Source organism: Rhagoletis pomonella, unplaced genomic scaffold (assembly GCF_013731165.1).
Source record: "Rhagoletis pomonella isolate Grant_MI unplaced genomic scaffold, Rhpom_1.0 Rhpom_scaffold_00005, whole genome shotgun sequence".
Lineage (NCBI taxonomy): Eukaryota > Metazoa > Arthropoda > Insecta > Diptera > Tephritidae > Rhagoletis > Rhagoletis pomonella.
In genome coordinates, this window is record NW_023458559.1 from 38921756 (window position 1) to 38944736 (window position 22981).

The following is a 22981-nucleotide window of genomic DNA, read 5'->3' on the forward strand; positions in this document are numbered from 1 at the left end:
CAGGTATTCCCAAACTTTTAAAATAATGGAACCCTAAAAATCAAAGACAAGTTCGATATTATGTCTGAAAGCTGTATACGCATTTGTGGGGTAGCATTAAATTTCGATCTGAATTTGTTTTTTGTATAGATATAAGCTGAAACCCCTGTTTAATAACGATAGGTTGTGACAGAAGGATGCAAAGTTAAGACAGCCTTTTTAGCTACTCTTCATGGTATTCACTCCGTCACACTAACCCAAAACTCTTTCTGAGACACAGACTCTAATTTGTGTTTCAATGTCAAAGTACTCTGAAGATATATGAATACTTCATAAATTGATTTTGTACCCAATCGATACTACTACTATTCTAAAAATAATCTGACAAAGATCTTAGGCGATTTATCGACTATCATGTTATGACATTTCACATTTCATTACAGCTTTACGCCGCCTTCAAACGGCCATTGGATTTTATGAGAAGTTTTTTCATGGCAGAAATACACTTGGAAGTTTGCCATTGACTGCCGAGGGGCGACCGGTGTGAAGAAAAAATATTTTTTCTTTTTTTTGTGACATTGATATGACCACGGCTCGAATCCAGGCCATTCGGAGTGGTAGAACTTACCATCTTACCCTTCGGCTACAGGGGCCAATAACACATAAATGTTAGAAACAAAAAGCTTCAAGCGCAACAATCAATAGCACTCAGTACGGCAATCATACCAACTTCGAGTACATTTAATTTCACGGAACCCTGGTGAATTTCCTACGGAACCCTTGGGTTCCACGGATACCACTTTAGGAAGCTCTGCCTTTACCAGAGAATTTTTTTCAATTTTTAGCTTAAATTGGCCATTTTCAAATTTCAATAAGCTGCGTTGGAAATGATGACTAATACGCGTAAAGGTTCACACGATTAAATGCTAACTCTACTACAAACACTACACTCTGGCTTAATTTATAGAATGAAATGTATTGAGGTTTCCCTTAATAATGTTAGTGTAGATTCAGCACCCGAGAAGCATACCGAAGTAGAAGAAGATGAAAGTGAAGATGATGACAAAGATAAAAATAAAGACAAAATAAAAAAAAATAAAATAAAGATAAAGGCAAAGATCCAGGTGAAGAGAAGGATTAAGATGCCGATTAGTACTAAGATACTGACTAAGCTTTAGATTAGGGTTAAGACTACTCTTAAGGTAAATACAAAGTTTCACTTCTACCGCGCGTATTTCCACTGCACTCCTCGAATAAACACCAAAGCGTTTAACGTCTGATGCTTGCCCGAAAATTTCGCAACATAAATTCAAATTGTTCTTCTTTTGTAATCTAACAAATTATCTTAAATTTACGGCTTTATGCGCTTTTACACCGAGCTGTTGATTCACCGAGCGAGCGAGCAAGCAAGCACTGCAGCTCAGTCTAAAGTAGGTACCTGCCACGGTGGTTGCCATACGAGTACAAGTGACTTATTGCGACAGAGAAATCGCATCGCTAGCCACCCCATCCACCTCTCCGGTGGGTTACATGCAGATATCTTTTGTCTTACGTGCAGCCTTAAAGCTGCTTCTTATGCATTTCCATTTCCATTGTTCTCAAGCTGAGAGCTCATGTTGCATTTCGTTTCGTACGCTGTTGCACTTACATACATATGTATCTACTTACGCTTATTTTGGATGGGATTTTACATTTGTTGAAAACTTGCAATACACAGTTCAGGGTAACATGAAACCAGTATATAGTTGCCCTGATATTAGTGTAATATTCTTGTATGTATGTAGTATGTTGTTACTTCTTTGAAGAGAAATAGCGTAAATAAATCTGTGTAGTTGAAAAGGATGAGCAGCTCTAAATTTTATTTAGCTAAGCTAAGAGAAAAATGTTGCTTTTCGGTGATAGTACGTGCCGTACTTGGTAATTTGTGCGCAATTCCTTTGAAGAATATACTTACATATGTAAATATGTATGTATGTATTCAACTATTTATTTTCTTTACTTACTATGCATCTCAGCAGCATGTATCCAGCATTATTATGCAACATACGCATTGCAGTAACAGGGAAAGTTATTTGTATGCATCTCATTTTATTTAACAAATGGATTCATATGTATGTATGGAAAAAATCACTTATTACTTATCTCTTGTAGAAATCACTAAATTCACTCAGCAACAAAGTACTTTTTTGTATTCCTTCTAAGTTGTTAAATATTTACTCAGATATGAGTAATCAGCTAAGCGATATGTATGTGCAAATATACATGTGTATATACTCACATACACATACATCAGCAGCACAATTCGCAGCATTTATTTTGTTCACACAAAGCATCCTTCCGGTTCATTGCCTTTTTGTAGTGTAGGTCCAAAGCTAAGTTGGCTTATTTCCTCAGTTATTCATAGCAGTATTTGGTAAACCCCTGCAGTGCATTTACACTATGAACACACACTTGTATGCTATGCACACATTCTTACATATATTTTTATGGGGTATTCTTCGCCAACGGACGCCACTTTCACTCCAAAATTAGTTCAGTTAAACAAACATCGGTTAATCTCTTGAAAATTCGGTAAAAAAATTCACTTTTAAATGATGAGTAGCATTTTTTGGAATGCAATATGGCGGATCGAATATATGTAACGGAAAAGTATTTGAAAATTTATTAAATTCGCTCGAAAATTGTTACTATGAATCTGGCAAAATTTTAGAGAATTTATTGAATTCCATATATTGGATGGCGGAATTTTAAAAATGCATGATCATATTCGTACTCAGCGACTCCAAAACGCCCGAATAATAAATTTCATGTGAACCTTCTCATTTTACAAATTTATGTTCGCCTGAACCAATTTTTGAGAAATGATGAATGAATTTTCAAAAATGTATCTGCCATGTTGGTTCCGCCAGCTTGAATTTTAAAAATTTATGATCATATTCGTAATCAACGACCCAAAAAACCGCCGGGCAACAAATTTCAATTAAATCCAATAATTTTTTAGAAAGAATCATTCACCATTTAAAATTAAACATTCGTACCGAATATTCAAAACTAACTATAAGCGATTTTTTTTCATCTAAACCAATTTTGGAGAGGGTAGGCTTTAGTTGACGAAGAATGCCTCATATGTATGCACCTATGTATATTAGACTGCATCAGCAAAAAAAAGTTGCGGTTTTTCCGGCCTGATTACAAAATATATTATATTCTAAGACTTCTATCAAAATATTTCGGAAAAATATTAAGATTTACGAGAGCTGGACCGGTTTGAAAATATCTCTAAAAATGGAGTTTTTTATGAATAAAAATAGTTTCTTAAAGGATTTGTTTGAAAAAAATGCCCTCAGTTGACAAAACAGTTCAAGCTTAAAAAATCTACATATATAAAAATATTAAAAATTTGTATCAACGGAATCATAATAATGAGATTTTTGATGCTTTTTTTTACTTTTTTCAAAGATTTGTGTATGAAAAACTTGAATAAGTGCTCCAAAACTTTATCGATATAGACTTATGAGGTATCAGTGGAAAGGTATTTTCTCACCCTTTTTATTTTACCTCATAAGTCTAAATTGGTGAGGTTTTGGCTGAGTTATTCAAGTTTTTCTTAAATCAGTCTTTGGAAAATGTTCAAAAACAGCATCAAAAATCTCATTATTATGATTCCGTAGAAAATTTTTAAAAATATTTTTATGCAAATTTTTTAAGCTTTAACTGTTTAGTCATCTGAGGTAATTTTTTTTTCAAAATATTTAAAAAAAACTCATTTTATTAATAAAAACTAAATTTTTGTAGGTATTTTCAAATCGGTCCAGCTCACGTAAATCTTAATATTTTTGCAATATTTTGGTGAAAGTTTGAAAATATAATAGATTTTATAATTCCAGTAGAAAAATAGTACCGATTTTTTTTTTGTATGGGGAGTGATGCAGTCTAATGTACACATATTGTGTAGCCAAATTTCTTCGTCCACTTTTATTGACAACGGATATGTCCAACCGCTGCTCTGTTGCGTGGTTACATGCAAGTTCCGGCCACAAATGGTTTTCTTGGTTTTTCGCAAATTATTAAACATGATTTTTACAATCAACTATCACATATCGAACATATGTAATATTGTTATTGTGAACGGGCTGTGTTACTGTGTGTTGAACGGGCGAGCCTGACATTTCGAAACCGAAAATACCGAAGTAAAAGTCGTAGAATTGGAGACGACTACAAATTAGAGATGCATGAGTGTTATAGCACCTTGTCCGCGTGCTGGGTATGTGTTTGCCACCTTTGAGTTTAGCCGAGAGAGGTAACTAGCACCATCCGTACCAGAGCTAGGATGCACCTGCACGGAAGTTCTGATTTCTCAGTGTTGATGGGCGGCTGTTAACCTCATAGCACTAGATAGTATTTGCAAGTGCTAAGTCTCATTCTGACGGCATCGCTGTATACATTTTTCTTCTCCGCCTTGCCTGAAGAAATTAGAAATATCCGAGGAGAAGGCAGTTATTTTACAGCAAACGCTTGCACTGTTTTAGTTCGTCTTGCAATCATCTCCAATGCTCTCTAAGTTGAGTACAGCTGACGGGGCAGGGAGTTTGGCGATGAAAAGGTTAAACAGCGTTGGGGAGAGCACGTCGTCTTTGGTGGAACCCCAATTTGAATCCCCTTGGCATGAACTTAGCGTTTAGAAATTAAAAATAACGATTGACGTCCACAGAGATTGCTCGTTATCCACCGTATATTTCACCATATCGAATGCTTTCGTAAGGTCATTCATTATGACTGACTTGCGGGATATCGCATAAAAGATGTCATCTAAAGCATACAAAGAGAAAACACGCAGCGCAATACGAAATTTGTTTGTGTGCATGAACATCAGTCGTTAATATCAGTACCGCGTTTAGGGAGCTTCTATTATTTAATGAATTTGCAACATTTAGAAAATTTAAAATATTTATTATAAATGTTTCAGAGAGAATATACCACTGTTGTTGTTTTGTAGTACAAATATGGTACTTCAAATTGTCAGACGTCCGAGGTTGACCCAGTATTTGGGAATAAGGTTCACACTTTTTGCACAAAAAATACACAAATTTCATTATTTATGAATAAATAAAACAATAAACTAATCATTTTTTAAGCATAACTTTTTGCGAAAAGTTTTCTTGCAAAAAAAAATAAAGTTCATTAAAACTATGTTTTCATTACAAAAAAACTAACTCACTCGACTTTTCAATAAAATTTACTAGCTTTACATTTATATTTTCACAATTTATGTATATACAATTTCACTTAAATACTTACACCCTATATAAAAAAATTGCTAAACTTTTTACTAACATCAGCGTTCAAATAAGTCCTTAAACAATGTATGTATATATGTAAAAAAAATACCTGCCTAGTTAAACCAGATATAAAAGTGATTTGAAATGCTGAAATGCAATAAAAATTCCGCAAAAATTGTGCATACGCATACACATATATGTCGCCACATTATACATACTAACAAAAGCAAATGTAATTCACACTCCAGCGCCATACTAACACATTACCAAATTGTCCACTACCACGCCCACACAAAACAAAAACGCCATTTCCATATTTGTATTTCAATATTTAATATTCTTATTAATTCTTCTGCTTCTTTTCTGTTTTGAACCAACAACACAACCGTCCCACGCGCCCTTACAGGTGTAACAACAATGTTGAATTTCTTCACAACATCCAACGGTTTCCGCAGCACACTGCCCGTCGTCTCCAATCTCACCGCTATGAATGTGTGGGATGGCGTCTGCATGTGCTTCATCTATGCCTCGCTATTGGAGTTTGTATGCGTTAATTATATGGGTCGTAAGAGGCCGCAACATAATGCTGTCTATCGGCCAGGCGAGAATCCTGTCACACAGGTAATAAAAAAGTGCATAGTACATATGTACATATATAGCATGCTCACACACAAATTCGTCCAAACAAATATACATACGAAGACACATTCATTTTGTCTGTCAGACCTTTTCTCTCTCTTTATCTCTCTCCGTTTCTCTCTTTTTCATTCACTTTCCGTATGCGCATTACTCCTTTCATTTATTCATAGAACATTAAAAGCGACACTACTTACTTACCTTCATACATCTACATACATATGTGTATCTCTATCTCTGTCACTAGCGCGCATAAAAAGTAATAAGCGGGTTGAGAATTGCATATCAACTCAACCAAAAAGCTATGCGTAATGCAATACGAAAACAAAATAAGAGAATTACCTGTAAAAATGAATTGGCTAATCAAGGCATACGCATGCAAAATACTTACAACAATAAATTCGCGTAGCAAAATTAAAATTTCCATATAGAAAATTTGGTTATAGAAAAACAAGTTACCCAAAAATTTTGTTAAAAGCAATTCTTCCTTCAAAACGGTGTTCATTTCTACTTTTCATATTTTTTTGTTCTCTGTGTTTTCCCCCATTTTTTACTTTGTATGCTGTTATGTTATACATTTTTTTTGCCTTCAACTGGCGCTTTGTTTCTTTCTAACTCCACGCTATAGTACTTTTTGCTATCAATCTCTCTTTCTCTGTCTATGTTTTACTTGCTGTGTTTATTCGAATATCTTACAAAGCTCAATTACTGATTTGAAATTTGATCTCGTACTAGACCAGATTTTTCTATATGTATTTATGTATACGTCTCGAAAATTGTACTAATCTTTTTCTCTTTCTTGTTCGTGTAAAACGTTTTTAAACACTTTAAAAATTTTTTTACTCCGTAGTATTTTAGTAACTATTTTTAGGCTTGCTCTTCAAGCAAATTTTTCGTCATTAATTTTCACATTTCTTTCACTACCTTCTTGGGCCAATTCCTCTCTTTGTCAACTTCCTAAAAACATCATTTGTCACTTGCATATTCAAGAAATTCAAGCAAACGATTAAAAGTTTATTTCAGCACTTTTTTATTCTTATTTTCTTTTCTTGGTTTAAAATATCACCTTTTCCATAGTTCTACTTCAGGAAAAAAAAAATAATATTTAAAATATTCATTTTTCAATCAAAATTCTTGAATTTTTCTCTTTTTAATTTCTTAATCCAACTCTGAATTTCTGTCTGCAATTAAATTTTTTTTTGCAAAACCTTTGCAATAAAAAATTGGCTCCAAACTAAAAATTCTTCTATAAACAAAAATAATTTTTGTAACTATATTATATATCACTCCCTTTTCCAATGCCACTCTAAATTTCTATCTGAAATTAAAGCAATTTTTTCCAAAAACTTTCAATAAAAAATTTGCCTTTATTTCAAAATGTTTGTTTAAGCAAAGAAGGTTTTACATTTGGTATTTTTTATTATATTTTTTTAACAAAACCTTTTTAACAAAAAACTGACCTCTATTTAAAAATTTTTGTTTAAACAAAAAGCTTTTAAACATTTTGAATTTTTTTAGTATGTATATTTTTTCACCCGTAATTAAATTTTTTACAAAAATCATTCAATAAAAAATTAGCCTCAAGCTCAAAATTCATATGGCCTTATTCATAAAAAATAAAGCAGCTTTAAAAAGGGTTTATAAACTGAAAAATGTATGAAAACGTCATTTTATAAAGCTCTTTAAACCTACTTTATTTTTTTATGAATAACAACTGGAAATTTGTATCTATATTTGAATGGTCTTTACCACTTTTTTACGGGTTTTCAAAAAGAATTTAATTAGAAATTTGTTCAAAGTTTTTATGTTTTTACTATTTTTTTGTTACTTTATTTTGTTTTATTTAATTCATTTTATTAAAAATTTAAACTTTTTATATTTTTTTTATTTCATTTAAAAATTAGTTTTATTCTATTTTTTATTAATTTTATTTGTTTTTTTTTCTTATTTAAGTGTTTTTTAACTTGTTTTATTTGACCACTTTTCGGTCAATTTTTCCCCCAATTTCTGGATAAACGCATTACGAAACATCTACGGAAATAAAAAACTCTTTCAGTGCAACTCCAAATTTCTTCCTAACGAAAGAATATTTTTTACAACTAAAAAACTCTTTTATTTTCAAAATAAAAAAGTTTATTTTTTAGTTGTATATCTTTTATATTATTTGATATGTGTATTTTACGTGATAATGCCATTTTTTTGCCAATTACTAACCAAATGTGTCATGTTTGCATTACCTAAAAATTTTATCAAAAAATTCCATTTCTCTATGTTGTTGACTTAATTTCACTGTTGTTTTTCGTTGATATTTCATTATATAATTTCATTTGTACATTTGACGTTATTGTGTTCGAAATTAACCAAATTCTTATTTGTAGGAAAATACTAAAATGTACTAAAACTGTATCAAAAGTAGAAAACGTTTCTTAACCCTTAGGTGAAAATGAAAATCTGGTATGAATGTTAAATAGCAAACCTTGCAAATGTTTAGAGTTCGATTGAGAAGCAAAAAATGAAAGTCAGAGCAAAAATTTCGTATCTTTAAAAAATGTAATCTGTAAACAAAATTTTACCAAATTTAACTTCACTTTTTTCGTAAGAGCACTTGAAAAATCTTTGGAATATTTTTAGTTGCACTCTCTAACAACTTATAAAATGTGTAACTCTTTCTTCCTAAACTCTAAAACATACCAGATTTTTATGTTCATTTTTAATTTGTATCCCTGAAAAACTAAGTAAATAACTTTCGTTAAAATGTATATTTCCCCTGAAAATATATTCCCAAATTGGTTCGATGCGCTTCAACTCCACCTAAAGCATGGAAGAAGAAACAAAACGAACGTCCCTGCAAGAAATTCGTGCACTTCAACTAATAAAAAAAGAATATAAGAAATTTGACACCAAATATTTTAAGCAGAACTAACATTGTTCCCAATTTTCGTGATTAATCGCAACATGACCGATCGAGCAAATAATCGAGCAATCAATCGATTACTATCAGTAAATTAAAAAGCCAAGCAAAACCTGCATTTGACCAAGTGCGCTTGCCAATCAAAAAAATTAAAAATTTAGAACAAAATAATATTCTTTCCCCATTAAAAATGCTCACAAACTGACAAAAAAAAAAGATTTGTATGCATTTCGAAATTGTTAACAAAGGTATTAACCTAAATAGTGCTGCAATTTCAAAAAACTCAAGTATAATTTTTTCTATTAAAACAACAAAAAAAACTTAAAGTGTGTTTTAGTATGAAATTACTAGAATTATTTTGTGTAAATTTTTCCAGCGTCTTCCAGCGGTTCTAAGCAGGATTGGAGTAATTCTTGCAAGTCCTTTGGTAAGCTATATGAAAAACAAAAATAAAAAAAAAACAAAAAAACTTAAAAAGAACAAGAACAAAAATTAAACGCTCATGCACTGTACATAATAGTCATAAAAAACGCTAAGCAAAACAACAACATTTTAGAGGCAAGAAAAATATATATAAGTAAATTCTTAAAAAAAAAAAGTTATGAAAATTTGTATCAAAAAAAAAACTATAACTTTATTTGCAACACTTGCCCAGCAAAAATTTTAAATTTTTACAAATATAAATTTGTTGCTTTGTTTGCCAAACAAACTATCTATTTATAAATTTGGCGAAAATTTATCTTTATCTTGAAGCGCTTCATCATTGCCAACACCAACAGACAAGGTTTGCTTTGTTACCACCAACAACAGCATCCTCAAAGTCACAATCCTCATCAGCGCCTTCAGCAATACTTTTGCTTCATCTACACTTCATCTTCATCAACGCATCGTCAAAATCATAAACAACCATTCCACATACCATCGATGTCCATCTCGTCGACAGCCATCAAAATCACAGCGCCACACTTTTCAACTCGGATGTCCCGCAGTGCTGCAATTGCGCTATACGGCAACGAATGAGCATTCATCTTTTGTACACATACATACACACACACACACAGTCCCACCCACGCCACAATAGCTCATATTCAGCTCACTCATCTCAACTTTGGCACCTCTCTTGCCCCCTTCAAAGAAAAGAAACAGTCCTCTTCCACACCACCACCACTCGGCCACGAAACGGCATGTAATTTTCGCCACTACAAAGTCTCCATGAAAGTTTAAATCGTTTTATTCTCTTCTTAATTTTACTTAGCAAACAAAAGTACTTTTATTTACCGCTGGATGCATTATTCCAGTTATTGTTTTTGTTTTGTTTGTTTGTTTTGTTTTCTTTTTATTTCTTTTAGTTTCAAACTCGTTGTATAAATTCATTTTTAATCACTTCGTAGTTGCACGCTTTCGATGTCAGCTATGCGCTTCTTCCTCTTTTTCTGTTCTCAGTTCACAGTTGATGATGGCCTGGCATTGTGCATTTTGCATTTTATCGATTTTGTGCTTTTGGTTTTTCGATTATTCGATTAAATGTTTGATTTTTTTGTTCGATTCCTTGGCGCTTTCGTTGTATATTTCTTCGAAACTACGCATTCATTTATATGTATCTTTGAGATGATTGTATTTTGTAAAATTTTTTTTCGTGTCACACATACAAATGCATATTTCGGTTTTGATCGAAATTAAATAATAAATAAATAAATTAGACACGTAAACTACTAGTATGCCTGAAGTACAACGTTAAAATGAAAAACACACTTTAAGGTCACTTATAATTGGGAAAAATGTTAAGTATTCTTAAAAAGTAATAAAATATTAAATGCAAAATTGGTAAGAAAAAATATTTTAGTAACTGGAGAACGAATTGAGATTCTCAACGCAACCGCAACAACAGCGCTTCTTAGCTTGTATTATAGTTCCAGCTTTATACAAATTTCTATGTCCAAATAAATACCCAAAAATAGCGCAATATTTAAGTTTTGAAATATTTGTTGCTACGATTTTGTTATGTATGTACATATACCCCGATCTGATATCAATGCAAAAAAAAACTTGAGGTGGAAAAGAAATTGTACCCCCAAATTTAAAACCAACCTATAAATATTAAACCAGTGAACTAGTGCTTATGGATACAAAAAATAATTTCGTTGTATTTTTCATAAAGTTAATAAAACTTTTAGTTATTACTTTCAAGCATTCAAATATATTTAGAAAGAAATACCCTTTAAAATATAGCTTCACTACCTGCAGACTAACACAATTATTTGTTATAAAATAAATTTTAATTCAGGTCTTCTACAAAACATACCGTTTTAAAACGATATACAAGTTTTCATCAAGTAAGTGCTGCTGATTTCTATTCAGTATTTGTAACAAAAATTTAGGTTTAATAAAAGTACAATATAAACATTACTTTAAATAGGAAAATTACCTCGAAAAACTCGAAAGTATCGAAACATTTATCAAATTGTCGAAATTTGTATAAAAAAAAAATTTTTGAAATTCGAGCTTACTAGTTTTTCGAGTTTAAGGCTATTTTTCACAGTGAAGAATTAATTAACATTCGCAAATTACGTGGAGAAATTCAGTAAAAGGAATTTAGCTGCTAAATGTAAATTAACTTTTCACTGTGAAAACAGCCCTAAGGGAATCGCCCCAAATGCATAAATAATTGCCAATAGGATCGCTTATTTTTTTTTTTATTTAAGTTCGTATTTCATCAGTGTTCTCATTTAAAGTAACTCGTAAAATTTTGGTTTGTTTGCTGTAAATGAATTGTTAACATTGGCTGCTAATAACTATCTATATTTGTTCATTGTTTACTTCCAATGATTACTGTTTGCAAGACAACACGCTTTTAGAAATAGTACACGTAGTGTAAAAATATTATAATTGTGTTTAAAGAAAAAGTAATCAATGATCGTGGGAGAAGCACTGACGTAAGCAGATTTTGCATAATAATGCGTTCAGACGTTCTGCTCAACTCCATTAGCAATATAATTTAACCTTTGTTAGACGTAATTAACTTCAATTACGCTTTTATTTCCAGCAAAGCAATTTTTTCTTATCTAATTCAGTTTACGAACTCTGAAAAATCCTTGAAGGCATTTCTTTGTTCTAAGCCGGAGGCGGGGTCAGTCCTCATACACGAAACCAACATTCTTTTTAGGAAAAATGCGGTTAAAGAGGTGCTCCCTCTCTGTATCTATCTCTAAACCAAAGCGATCTAAGATGGACTGCACAACTTTCAAGCTGAAAAATTGCATATCCCCGACACCAGTAAAATTTTAGTTATTTGATTTAGAAACAAAGGTAAAGCAAGGAGGCATACATTTTGTCAGCCATGCACCATTTTTAGCAGTAGAATGCCCTCTATCTAGATCCAGCTCGATGCAGAAATGTCAATGAGCTTCAATGATAATCTAACTGGTTTAGGAAGCATTGAAAGTGATAAGGACGCATATGCACTAAAAAGGCAGGGGCTTGTTTGGATGAATCTAAAGCGGCAGCTCAGGTATTCCCTCTTGGATTGATCTCAGAGGAAATTGGCACGCATTTACTTGAACTGGTAAAAAAAAAAATATGTTATCAGATATACAAACAAGCAAGATATTTAGTTAGAAAATTTGTGGCATCACACAGAGTATAATAGAACATAGACTTCGGATACACTCGTTTAAACAAGTTCACATAGTGTTCATAACAATGCATCTTCGAAATACCGGCGAAAATAAGACTTATTTATAATATGTATTTATTTGAAACCGGCCATGGTTGCGATTTGGAAAAAATCTAGGAAAGTGTCCACTATTCAGGACCGAATAACGCGCCTATCTGAAGGTGGAATAGAAATACAAACAATTTTCCGCTAACTGATACTCTTCAAGGAATAAAGTCAGGGGTTTGTCGCAAGAACATTTGCCAGTTAGTCAACCCTAAAACTATCCACTAAAACGGATACCTAGCTAGACCTTGTGGGACTGAGAACAAAATGATTTCAGAGTTAGAGCTTTCCCTATCCAATTGATAAGATGCTTCATTCTCAGCTAACCCAGTAACCTAACCAACAGAAAGAATATGTGACTTGGACTGATAAACTTTTTTTAAGTAGTTAAGAACAAATGCCAGCCGTGGTAGCCGATGGTTAGGGGTACGTATTTCAACCCGGCAGAATCTTGACTCCTGCAACACCACAAAAAAAATAATCGCCCCTCGGCAGGCAATAGGAAAACTGCGAGTGCACTTTTTCCAATAAAAAACGATTTGTCCCTCAGAGGAGGCTTTAAGATGTGGATCTCACAATTTGTGTAACTCGAGACCAAAAACTGGGTCGATCGGCTTAACGAAGCTATGTATCAATAATTTGCCGCACATCATACATACGAAAAAGGTCACTGGAGATGGTATAACGCCGATACCGGTTTGTCTTCAAACCAAAGATGCAAAGGTATGTAGGAAATTCGTGCCAAAATGCATCATCCTCTTACGCTGCCGGAAGCATCAGCAGTCAAAAAGAAATCATATTCAGACATGTTCTGCAATTCACTTCCGAGTGAATTTCAATCAAATGCGCTTTGAATTCAAGTTGACAGGGGTTGAGGTCGTAAGCTAACCCAGTAGTACAGATTTTTTTTGCCAACAGGGTTAAGATGTTTTTATTTTATCTCGCAGTCATACTTAACGAACCAGGGCTATTAAACTGCGGACATCAAAATAATTTTACTATGGACTGATATATAATGGAAATAAGTATGAAGTATCTAATGTGTAGATACTTATGCAATTATATGTAGTAACAGAGACCCCTGGTACAAATACTTTTCGAGTTACAAATCGACTAATATTTATTTGCTTATTCAGATCATACCTAGGCAAAATGCTAAGGCAAACTAAAGCATAATTGATTATTATAAAAATAATAACAATTGCAATAATATATGTCAAATTGACCCAATGTTTGGAATCGACCTTTTTGGTTTTGTATGAATTTGGATCAGCACTTTTCTTTTATTATAAAACGAAGCTCTGCGAAAGAGAAAAATCTTAAATTTTTTGGAAAGCTATACAAAATTCTAAATTTTACAATTTGCGGGATTTTGAACATTTTTTTTCAAGTATCGCAAAAATTATTTTAATTACAAAAATGGTTCTGGTCTCGTTTCGAATGTGATATTTAGGGCTACAAAGAAAAAATATGTCAAAAAATTCGAAAAATAAAAAAATTTACAGCATTTCCCAAGGCGAATCTATATAAGGTGGTGTTACTAGCTCAGCTGATTTTGTGTATGTGTTTCGCCGCACGGCTTCTGATATCAAATTGAAAAAATTTGTTTGAATTTCTACACACACTCATACAGATTTTGACAGTTTATGCCGCCAAAGCAAAAACAAAACACATGTAAATTTTTGTTTTTGTACTCCTGCTATCACCTTATATTAATTCGCCTTGGCATTTCCAAATTATAAAACTCGTAAAAGCAAACACTTGCACAAAAATTTGTCTAGCTTTTTAAAACAATACCTCCAACTGACGTTAAAAGATCCTGATATTTTCAAGAAAGTATTTTTTCTTAGATATGAGTTTTTCAACTTAAAAGAAAAATGCAAACTAAATAAAGTTATGTTAACACATTTTTATTTAATTCAAATATATTTTTTAAACAAAGATTGGGATCTTTTTTTCACAGTTCAAAAATTCTTATGTATTAAAACAACATTGACAGTTTCAAAATCTTTACAATTCCCCTGTTATAGGAAAAAATTTATCAAAAATTTATATAAGTTTTTGCGTTACGATTATTAAATTTAAAATTCTGTATTTTTTTTTTTTGTTACATGTTTATAATAAAAATTTTGTTAAACTCTAAATAGAGCTATGTTAAACAATTTTTATTTTTTTTCAAATTTATTTTTAATTAAAGGTTGGAACAATTTTTTTTTTTAATTCAAAAATTTATATTTAACAAAAACGTCTTGAAAATTTCCGTTTGTTTTAAGATCAGGGAGGGGAATTGTATAAAAAAATTTTACCAAAAATTTATACACAAGTTTTTGCTTTATGATTTTTGTGTAATATTTTTACAAATATATTATTTTATATACCCCCAAATATCAACTTTAAAACGAGTCAATTTTTGTAACAAAATTAAATTTTTGAGTTATTCAATCAAAAAATACTTGCAAAATTGTGAAAATTGTAACTTTCGAAAGATATTTTTTTTCATTGGCAGAATAAAATATACTTGCAAAATTGTGGAAATTTTGAGCTTTCAAAAAACATTTTTTTTCGACCAAAATTCACCCAAATCAAAACATGGTCGATTCGAACCATTCGTCAATTTTAAATGGATTGACCCATGTAAATAAATATGTACAACACTCCATTCGGAAAATACACCCCATTTTCTATCCTCGATCTAGTTACTGCTGGTCTTCGTATGATTAATGTCTGGCTTACCGCCCTTTGTACCTAATGTTGCCATCGAACCTCTGCAAAACTTCTTCCTATTTTGTTATCAAACGATTTAAGTGATTTTGTGATAATTCTGTCATAAAAAAATATTAAATGTACATATATACTTGCCTGCATGGTAAAACTACTAACACCCTCAACAGCGATATTTTCTTTCAACGCAATAACTGAAACAACTTCAACAGGATATATGTATGGAGTCCCATAAGCCTTCCCCCGAGACGCTTGCTACTCTACTCAACCTTTTCCGTAATTTCACACAAACATTATTACCCAGATTTCAGATTTCAGTGCCTAATTCATGCCGCCACAGCCGCAGCTTTAAATCATTCAAATTCGAATCAATCCAACACTCAATCAATTATTTGAAATCCATTCAAATCCAAATCCCAATTATATTAGTATGTGTACTAAGTAATAGTACCAAAATGTAGGGCATAATCGAACGAGAATTTCATGCTGCTTTGTCGTCTGAAAAGGCCACGGCGGGCGTAGCATCGAGCAGCACTACTACGGGCACCAGCATACCAGTTACGCCTACACCAATGCATCCCTACCACGCTGAGTTATTATCGCCGACTCCACAGCCAACACAAACGTCGCCGCCACCGGGCATGAGCGCAGTTGACGCGCCACGTATACGCTGGGAGGAACAACATGGCGGCATAATTGGTGTCGCCATGCAAAATTTACGCGCGCGTTCCATACGCCGCCGCACGCGCTCACCGGGTTCAGCTACATCGGGTGGCAGCTCCTATGCAGATACCGAATCGGGACGCGCCAGAGCGCCAACTACAATGTCCACAGTCGTGGAACCGGTTTATACGGAACCTACTTTTGTAGCGACAGCGGCCAGCGACGGCGCGCAAGAGCCTAAAGTCACCGTCGTCGAAGTAGAGCCGCCGATAGCTGCACAGCAGCAGCAGCGTCGAAGTATTTCTACCAATACGCCACCGCTTATTCAGAGCATCAGCAGCAGCGGCGTCGTCGGCGGCGGCGGCGGCGGCGGCGGCGGCGGCGGCGGCGGCGGTGTCAACAAGCAGACTGAAGCAGAAGATGCTGTTAGTGCTACACACACAGAAGCGTCTACGGTGGAAATGGCGGCCGACGCTGATGACGGAAAGGAGCAGCCAGCGCAGCAGGCAGCGGGTGGTGTAGCCGACGCTAGCGGCCATTTGCCGGTGAAGCCACCACGCCGCAAGCCTTCGCGCTCCAGCTCACCAGTGCCATTCTACGAGCAGGTGCAAGAACGCGGCACCAACGGGCTGGGTGGCATGCCGGCCGAAACTGTAAGTGAACTATTTAAACCTAAGCTGTTTTTGTTATACCCAAAAGAAAACCAAAAAAAAAAGGTCAAGTGTTTTCGCTTCTGTGCGACTTACGCATGCAATACAAGAAAAGTTAACCGCTAAATACAATACTAACCCTTGAAGTGAGTTTCATGATAAGGCGCTTAATTTGATTTTAGTAACGATTAAAGACTTAACAAATCCGCTGGCGCATCGCCAATGTCGCTGCTCATCAAAAAGTTTGAGTGCTCTGTATGCTCTTTTTCCCTTACCTCGTTTTGTCGTTTTGTTTGTGTGTTTGTGGCACAAGACAACAGCAACTAATTCCTACCACGCTGAATTGTTGACTTTTATGAGGCTTAAGTAGGAGAATTAAATGCTTATCTGCTAAACAAAGGATGAAAACTATGCCGAAGCAAAAAGAAATAGAACAAGATTGTGCGGAAAGTAAGCAAGCAATTGAGAAGTGTCTATGGATGCAGGTAAGCAAGTGAAAACAAAAGATTTATTTTAATGATGGCTTACTTGATTGACTAACTTTGAGCTCGTTTTTTTCATTTTGATTTGCATTTGTTTAACTCGCTCAAATCAGGGTTTATCTGGTGAGACTTCTCAGGATATCATACATAAATACATATTTTGCAATTAAATAAAACTTTAACAATAAAAATTCTTTTAAAGTTGAACTCGAAATTTCTGATCGAATTCTTCGCCTTGCTGTGAAAGGCTAGCCAAAGAATGCTTGAGCTACGCCTCCAAATGCCAAATCATTATTTTGAGTAGATTTGGAGGCTGTTTTTGCTCTTACGTCCATCTCTTAACTGGCTCCTGCAGAGGCACTGCTTTGAACCAGAGTTTGCAAGTTTAATATATGATTAGTTTATAAGGTTTAAAAGAATAAGTCACCAAACGTCGGGCTCAGATTTCTGGTAGTCTATGAGACTTTGATATAAAATCTGTCCTAAGCCGGGGACCTTACACTATTTTGGTGCAGTGAATCGGTCTTTATCGTCGCCAAACTTTTTCTCAGCGCGATTTCGCTCTTCGCTATAACGCCCAAGTTTCGTTGTAGAGAACCAAGACTACCTGCATCGTTTTTCGATCCGTTTGCACCGTAACGACTGCCTTCCTGTCGAATGATGTGACCGGTGTCCAAGCCATCGCCCTATGTCGCCATGTCATATCTCGAGCTTGAACAACTTTTAGACGAGCTCTTTGCTATACTTAAGGTGTTTTAGTGATCGCTGGCTTGTTGTTTACAATAGGTTCGCTTTGCGTACAACTGCAACAAGCCAGTGTCAGTACCTGAGGAGTAAGCATCTATGTAGATTGTCTTTCTTCACTTGTAGTGGCTACTTTTGTCAATATGGGTTTGTCGCTCTTCCATTGATACCTTGGAATCCTGCCGTCTTCCCTGTTTTTATTTTTGACAAATTTGTTTTACGACCCTTCGCAGGTTGTTACTCAGTCTTCCTCGACCACTCGTTGGCACTTTGCAACTTACGCCTTTGCATATAATTCGATGTCGGAATACATAATTATCGACTCCGCCTGTGGAATTCCCCCTATCTGCACGAAGTGCTTTGGATTCTCACTGAATGATGAGGTGGCAAGACGACGGTAGGTATATTGGGTATGGTGGCTAGCTTTAAAGGGGTGGGATTTGGAGAAACCCTCGGCGCTACTACAGGTTATACGCAGCAATCCCACGCATTGTTGGTTGTCTAGTGAACTTACTGAAAGAATTCACACGACGCTCTCAGTTCGTTCGACTTGAGAGGAACTAGCTTTCCCATATCAATTCTAGTTAAGCCATGGGTTATTGGTTCTGGTGCCACCGTACATGTCGAAAAAGGGTAGTTCGCGCGGGTGGAGATTTGCTGTAATCTGATAATATTTACCAGCTACGGATGTCATCTAGTTTCTGAAGGACTCTGTTCGCAACTGAGCTTTATTGAGGGGACCTGGCTGACGGATTCTCGGTACAGGTCATAAGAAACCTTCATTCGGCTCTGAAATTAGAAGCGAAGAGGTATTTGAGCAAGGAGCTCGGTGGAGATGGATATGTAAGTTAACTTAAATCGACTGCGTCGGCTTTCATCTGAGTACCGAAGAAGCTTTTAACAACGCACTCCCAGAAACGACCGTAAAATCACTGCTCCATGTTGAGGAATAGCCTTCGCACTATTTTGGAATCTAACCGTGAACATCCTACACATGCGCAAGCAGGGCACTGGGTAATAACTTCAACTAGTTATTAGATGCAAATTTTTATCGAACTTAACGCGGACTGAATGCGAATTTGGCAAAAACCCAGCCACGGTTCTCTTTACGAGGGAAACTATGTAATATTACCAGCCAGCCAATGATTTCTGTTACGGCCCACAGTACAAGAACCCCATATAAAATGTGGCAAAAGCTAGTATTGGTGATGCGATTTTGCTATAATTTTGTATTTGTAGTATTTTTGCTTAGAGATGAAGATATCTGAGAAATGGCACATATTGAAAAACTGCCACGCCCACTTCAATTGGGGGCGGAAATGGTAAATGTTAACCGATTTTAATGAAATTCGATTTGTATCTTAGTTGTAACTATGAAAAAAAATATCTGAAATATGGTCAAAATCGGCCAAAAGATGAAAACCCCCAACCCTTGTATACTTTTGAACTTGGGCTTTAAAAGCAAGAGCAAATCCAACAATAACCGATGACTCAACTTCTACGGCTGAGCCCTTGAAATGTGGGTTCAAATTTTCACGTAGAAATACGATTCATACAATATCGACTTCCTGTCCCTCAATACGTGTTAGTAGACATCTTTAGTATCTATTCATTCCCTTAGTTGGATCGTTCGACACACTTCTAAACTTGGACTCTCTGACACCCTTAGACCACTATGCGGCCTTTTGCTAGCGGAGGTTGCTAGACGCTCACTTTAGCATTGGTTCTTTGACTGACTGGCGTACCTTTACTCAAGAATTCTTGCTGTTTATTAACAAAACGAATTAACCACTCAAACGGTACCATAAACTGAACTAATCTGTGACAGATGCAGAGCATAAAAAAAACACTTTTTACAAAAATTTTTGTCTCGAAAAAATCTATAGGATGCTCTAATAATTTTCTAATGAGACTCAATGAATTAAGGGGTTTCGCCAACCTGACGGTCAAAACAAAATTTTTTTTAATTAATTTTTTTCTGAAGCAGATATGAAATTTATAAAAAAAACTTTTATTTCACATACTTACAATACAAATGTGTTTAAAAATAATTTAAAAAAAAAAGTAAAATTTAAACTTTAAAATGGCGTAGATGTGAGTCATCGTTTAGCCCTCTCTTTTCCAGATGGTGTACAAGGTTTCTTGATTTTTTTTTTTTATTTTTTTTTGCAAAATGGCAGTGGTTTGACGAAAACGACATGCATTTTGATGAAATGCTAAGTTTTTTAAATTCATATTTTAGGAACAATGTTATAAAAATTTCAACCAAATCGGTCCAGTAGATCTTAAGATATCGTGTACACTAGGATGGAGCGGAAACAAAAAAAAATTGCGTTTCCAAATTTTAATAAGGGGGTTCGTTACCTTTGGCCGTCAACACAATACCCCTAAAAAATTTTTGATTGAAATTTTGAGATTTTTATAAATCCTAAACAAATAGCGTAATTTAACCAAATTATTTTTAGGGAAATTCTAAGTATGCAGTTTTGAAGGCCATTAAATTTTAGAAGTAGCATTGATTTTAAACGATCTATAATTTTTTTTTTATTTTTTTATAAAAACATTGTCGAACATACTTTGTATGGAATAGAATGCATAACACTATAAACGTGAAAAATTTCCAAAATTCAGCGGTATTTTGTAGCCACTTTATACTTGCACTTTCTTATACTTAATTTAATTGCCTACAAAACTGCATACCTAGAATTTTGACAAATTTCTTTATTTGTTTAGAATTTACAAAAATCTCAAAATCTCAATCAAAACGGGCTATTAAGTACAAAAAACAAACTTTGTGTATTCTATTGACCAGTCAAGGGCAACGATCAGCCGCCATTCGAATTTGGAAACGCAGTCATTTTTATTTTGCTACAATTGTAGGCTAGTATGTTCTAAAAAATTATTGTTTTTGCTCCACCCTAGTATACAGCAATTTGAAAAAAGTCATTTCGAGAAAAAATTGACCGCCTTTCGACGCCTTTCTACCACTGCTATTTCTAACAGCTGTAGCTTCTTAAATGCAGTGAATTTCGAAGTGAGGAAACGTTTAAAATATTCTTAAGAGTATATAGAATTTTTAAGCGAACAAATTTTCCATTTTTAGTTTTTTTTTTTTGGTGGTGTAACCCCTTAATTGCACACATTTTTTTTTTATTCAGAACTTGACTTTACTCCGAGGACCATGAGTGGCTTTAGACTTTCAGTGTTTTTTTTTTTAATTCTCATTAAAATTTTCATTTTTTATTGTAGGCATTACATAAATGTGAAATAAAATTTAGACGTCTTATTTTATATTTGTGTTTAGCTACAATTTTCTTTTGTCAATCATTTTTAATGTCATCCACAAAAAGTTTTGCTTCAAAATAACCCGTTAATAGTGAACATTTATAGTAACTAAAAGCTAAAAAGTTTTCATAATTAAGTACTTAAAATTATCTATAGTAAATATGTATGCTATTGCCCAAATAGATCTTTTGGTAAATGTTTAGAAAAAAGTTGCAAATAAATTTTTCCTTTGTTTAGATATTTTTCAAACCTTTCTAAAATTCTTCTAATGGTTTCATTATATTTTTATTTTATTCTAAAGCCTTTCATTGTTTTTAGCTTCACTTAGCAATTGCAGTTTTTGCTTTCCAACTACATACATATAGTGCATTATTAGCCTCATTAGCTAGCGGCCAAACAAAATATGCCACAATGCGCATAATTTTTTGACATTCACAAGAAGTTGTCACATTCACAGAAAACTTGTCACATTCACAGAAAACTTGTCACATCCGTATTCCTAACCAAACACCCATTAACATAACTAACCGCTCATCAAATCATGCAACCTTACGCAGCAAACACTCACACAAAAACACTTCGGTATGCTTTTTGCGCCATAGACAATTTGAGAAAAAACTAATTTAGCATATTCAAATTTATTATTGGGTTAATAAAATAATTACTTACACATTTTGTTGTAAATTTTTTATATATAAAACTCGCGCTCTAACGCCTTCAAATTAATCATCACCACGCCAAGCAGCTCATATTACATTTGATTTTAAATAAAATTGTTATACATACAAATTAAAATTTAAGTAATTAGCTTTCAAACTAAATTTATGTGCATTCGAAACAACTGTATATTTTTGTATGTATTCGTACATGTATGTTGAAAAATTTTTAATTTTGATGCAAAAAATTGGCAACAAAAAAAATTTCCACACAACAAAAACGCATAAAAGATTTGCTTGAAAATGTTTATCAATTTTCTATTTCTCATCTTCTAAACGCTGCCGCCTTATGCATTACGCTCAAACAGCCGGTAAGTACATATGTAATTGCGCATGTCTGTGTGTATGTAAGGCTATTCTAGAGTGTGTAGTATGCTTATATTTGAAAACGGGCATTTGATTTCATTGTTACTTTATTAAATGGGAGATTATACTGGTTAGCCTTAAAGTAGACTAACTACACAAAAGTAGAGGCAGTACGCCATGTGGAAAGAGAATTTTTTGTAATGAGATTTTTAAGACTTCACAGTTGTCTTATACAGAAAAATTTATTTAAAGTAATGGCGGCCGCCAGAGACTCACAACTCCTAAATAGTCAATTTATTTATTCAGAACAACCACTGGAGTCCAAAAAACTAGCAAAATTGTATGCTTTTATACTACTCAATACCGCACAACTACAGGAAGATCTGTCCGCTCTTTCTGCTGGTTTTAATACGACTACGATAGGAAGCATTATAGTCCGGTCGTATTGCAGCAAGGTGAATATGACAGTGCATCTAGGAAAGTTCAACGCGTCCAATTTAGTTAAAATGGAACTGCACTTTAAGCGCCAGGCCGAGCCGCTCCGTGCTAGGTTAGGTTATGCTGAAGTGGCTGCTGATGGCCACAGCTGCACACTTAGGACCACAATCGGACACATTTTGATAGCGTAAAGGATCCAGGTTAAGTTCGGCCAGTAGTGTTGCGTATATTGAAGGCCTTAAGTTGGTGGTACCATCTCACCGTTCTAGCACGCAATGCCACATTCGGCAGGCGAAAGTTCGGTTGCCAGCTCCCATTTCGGCTATCATTGTTGTATTTCTCGGACCTTCGTGGTCGCCGAACTTCCGCACTTTGTATCTCTGTTGTGTATTACAACTTTAGTGATCTTATAAGGGCTCAAGAATTTTGGTCTCAACTTGAGACCGGTACCAT

At 34.2% G+C, this 22981-nt stretch overlaps 1 protein-coding gene across 1 annotated transcript in view; it reads left to right on the plus strand.

Annotated features, from left to right (window-relative positions):
* The window catches only part of LOC118738909, a 114980-nt gene that overhangs the window by 86032 nt on the left and 5967 nt on the right, over positions 1-22981 (plus strand). The window contains exons 10-12 of the mRNA XM_036469955.1: positions 5665-5879; positions 9182-9232; positions 15706-16560. Of these exons, the coding sequence (XP_036325848.1) occupies positions 5665-5879; positions 9182-9232; positions 15706-16560 (1121 nt within the window). The remainder of the gene's footprint in view (positions 1-5664; positions 5880-9181; positions 9233-15705; positions 16561-22981) is intronic.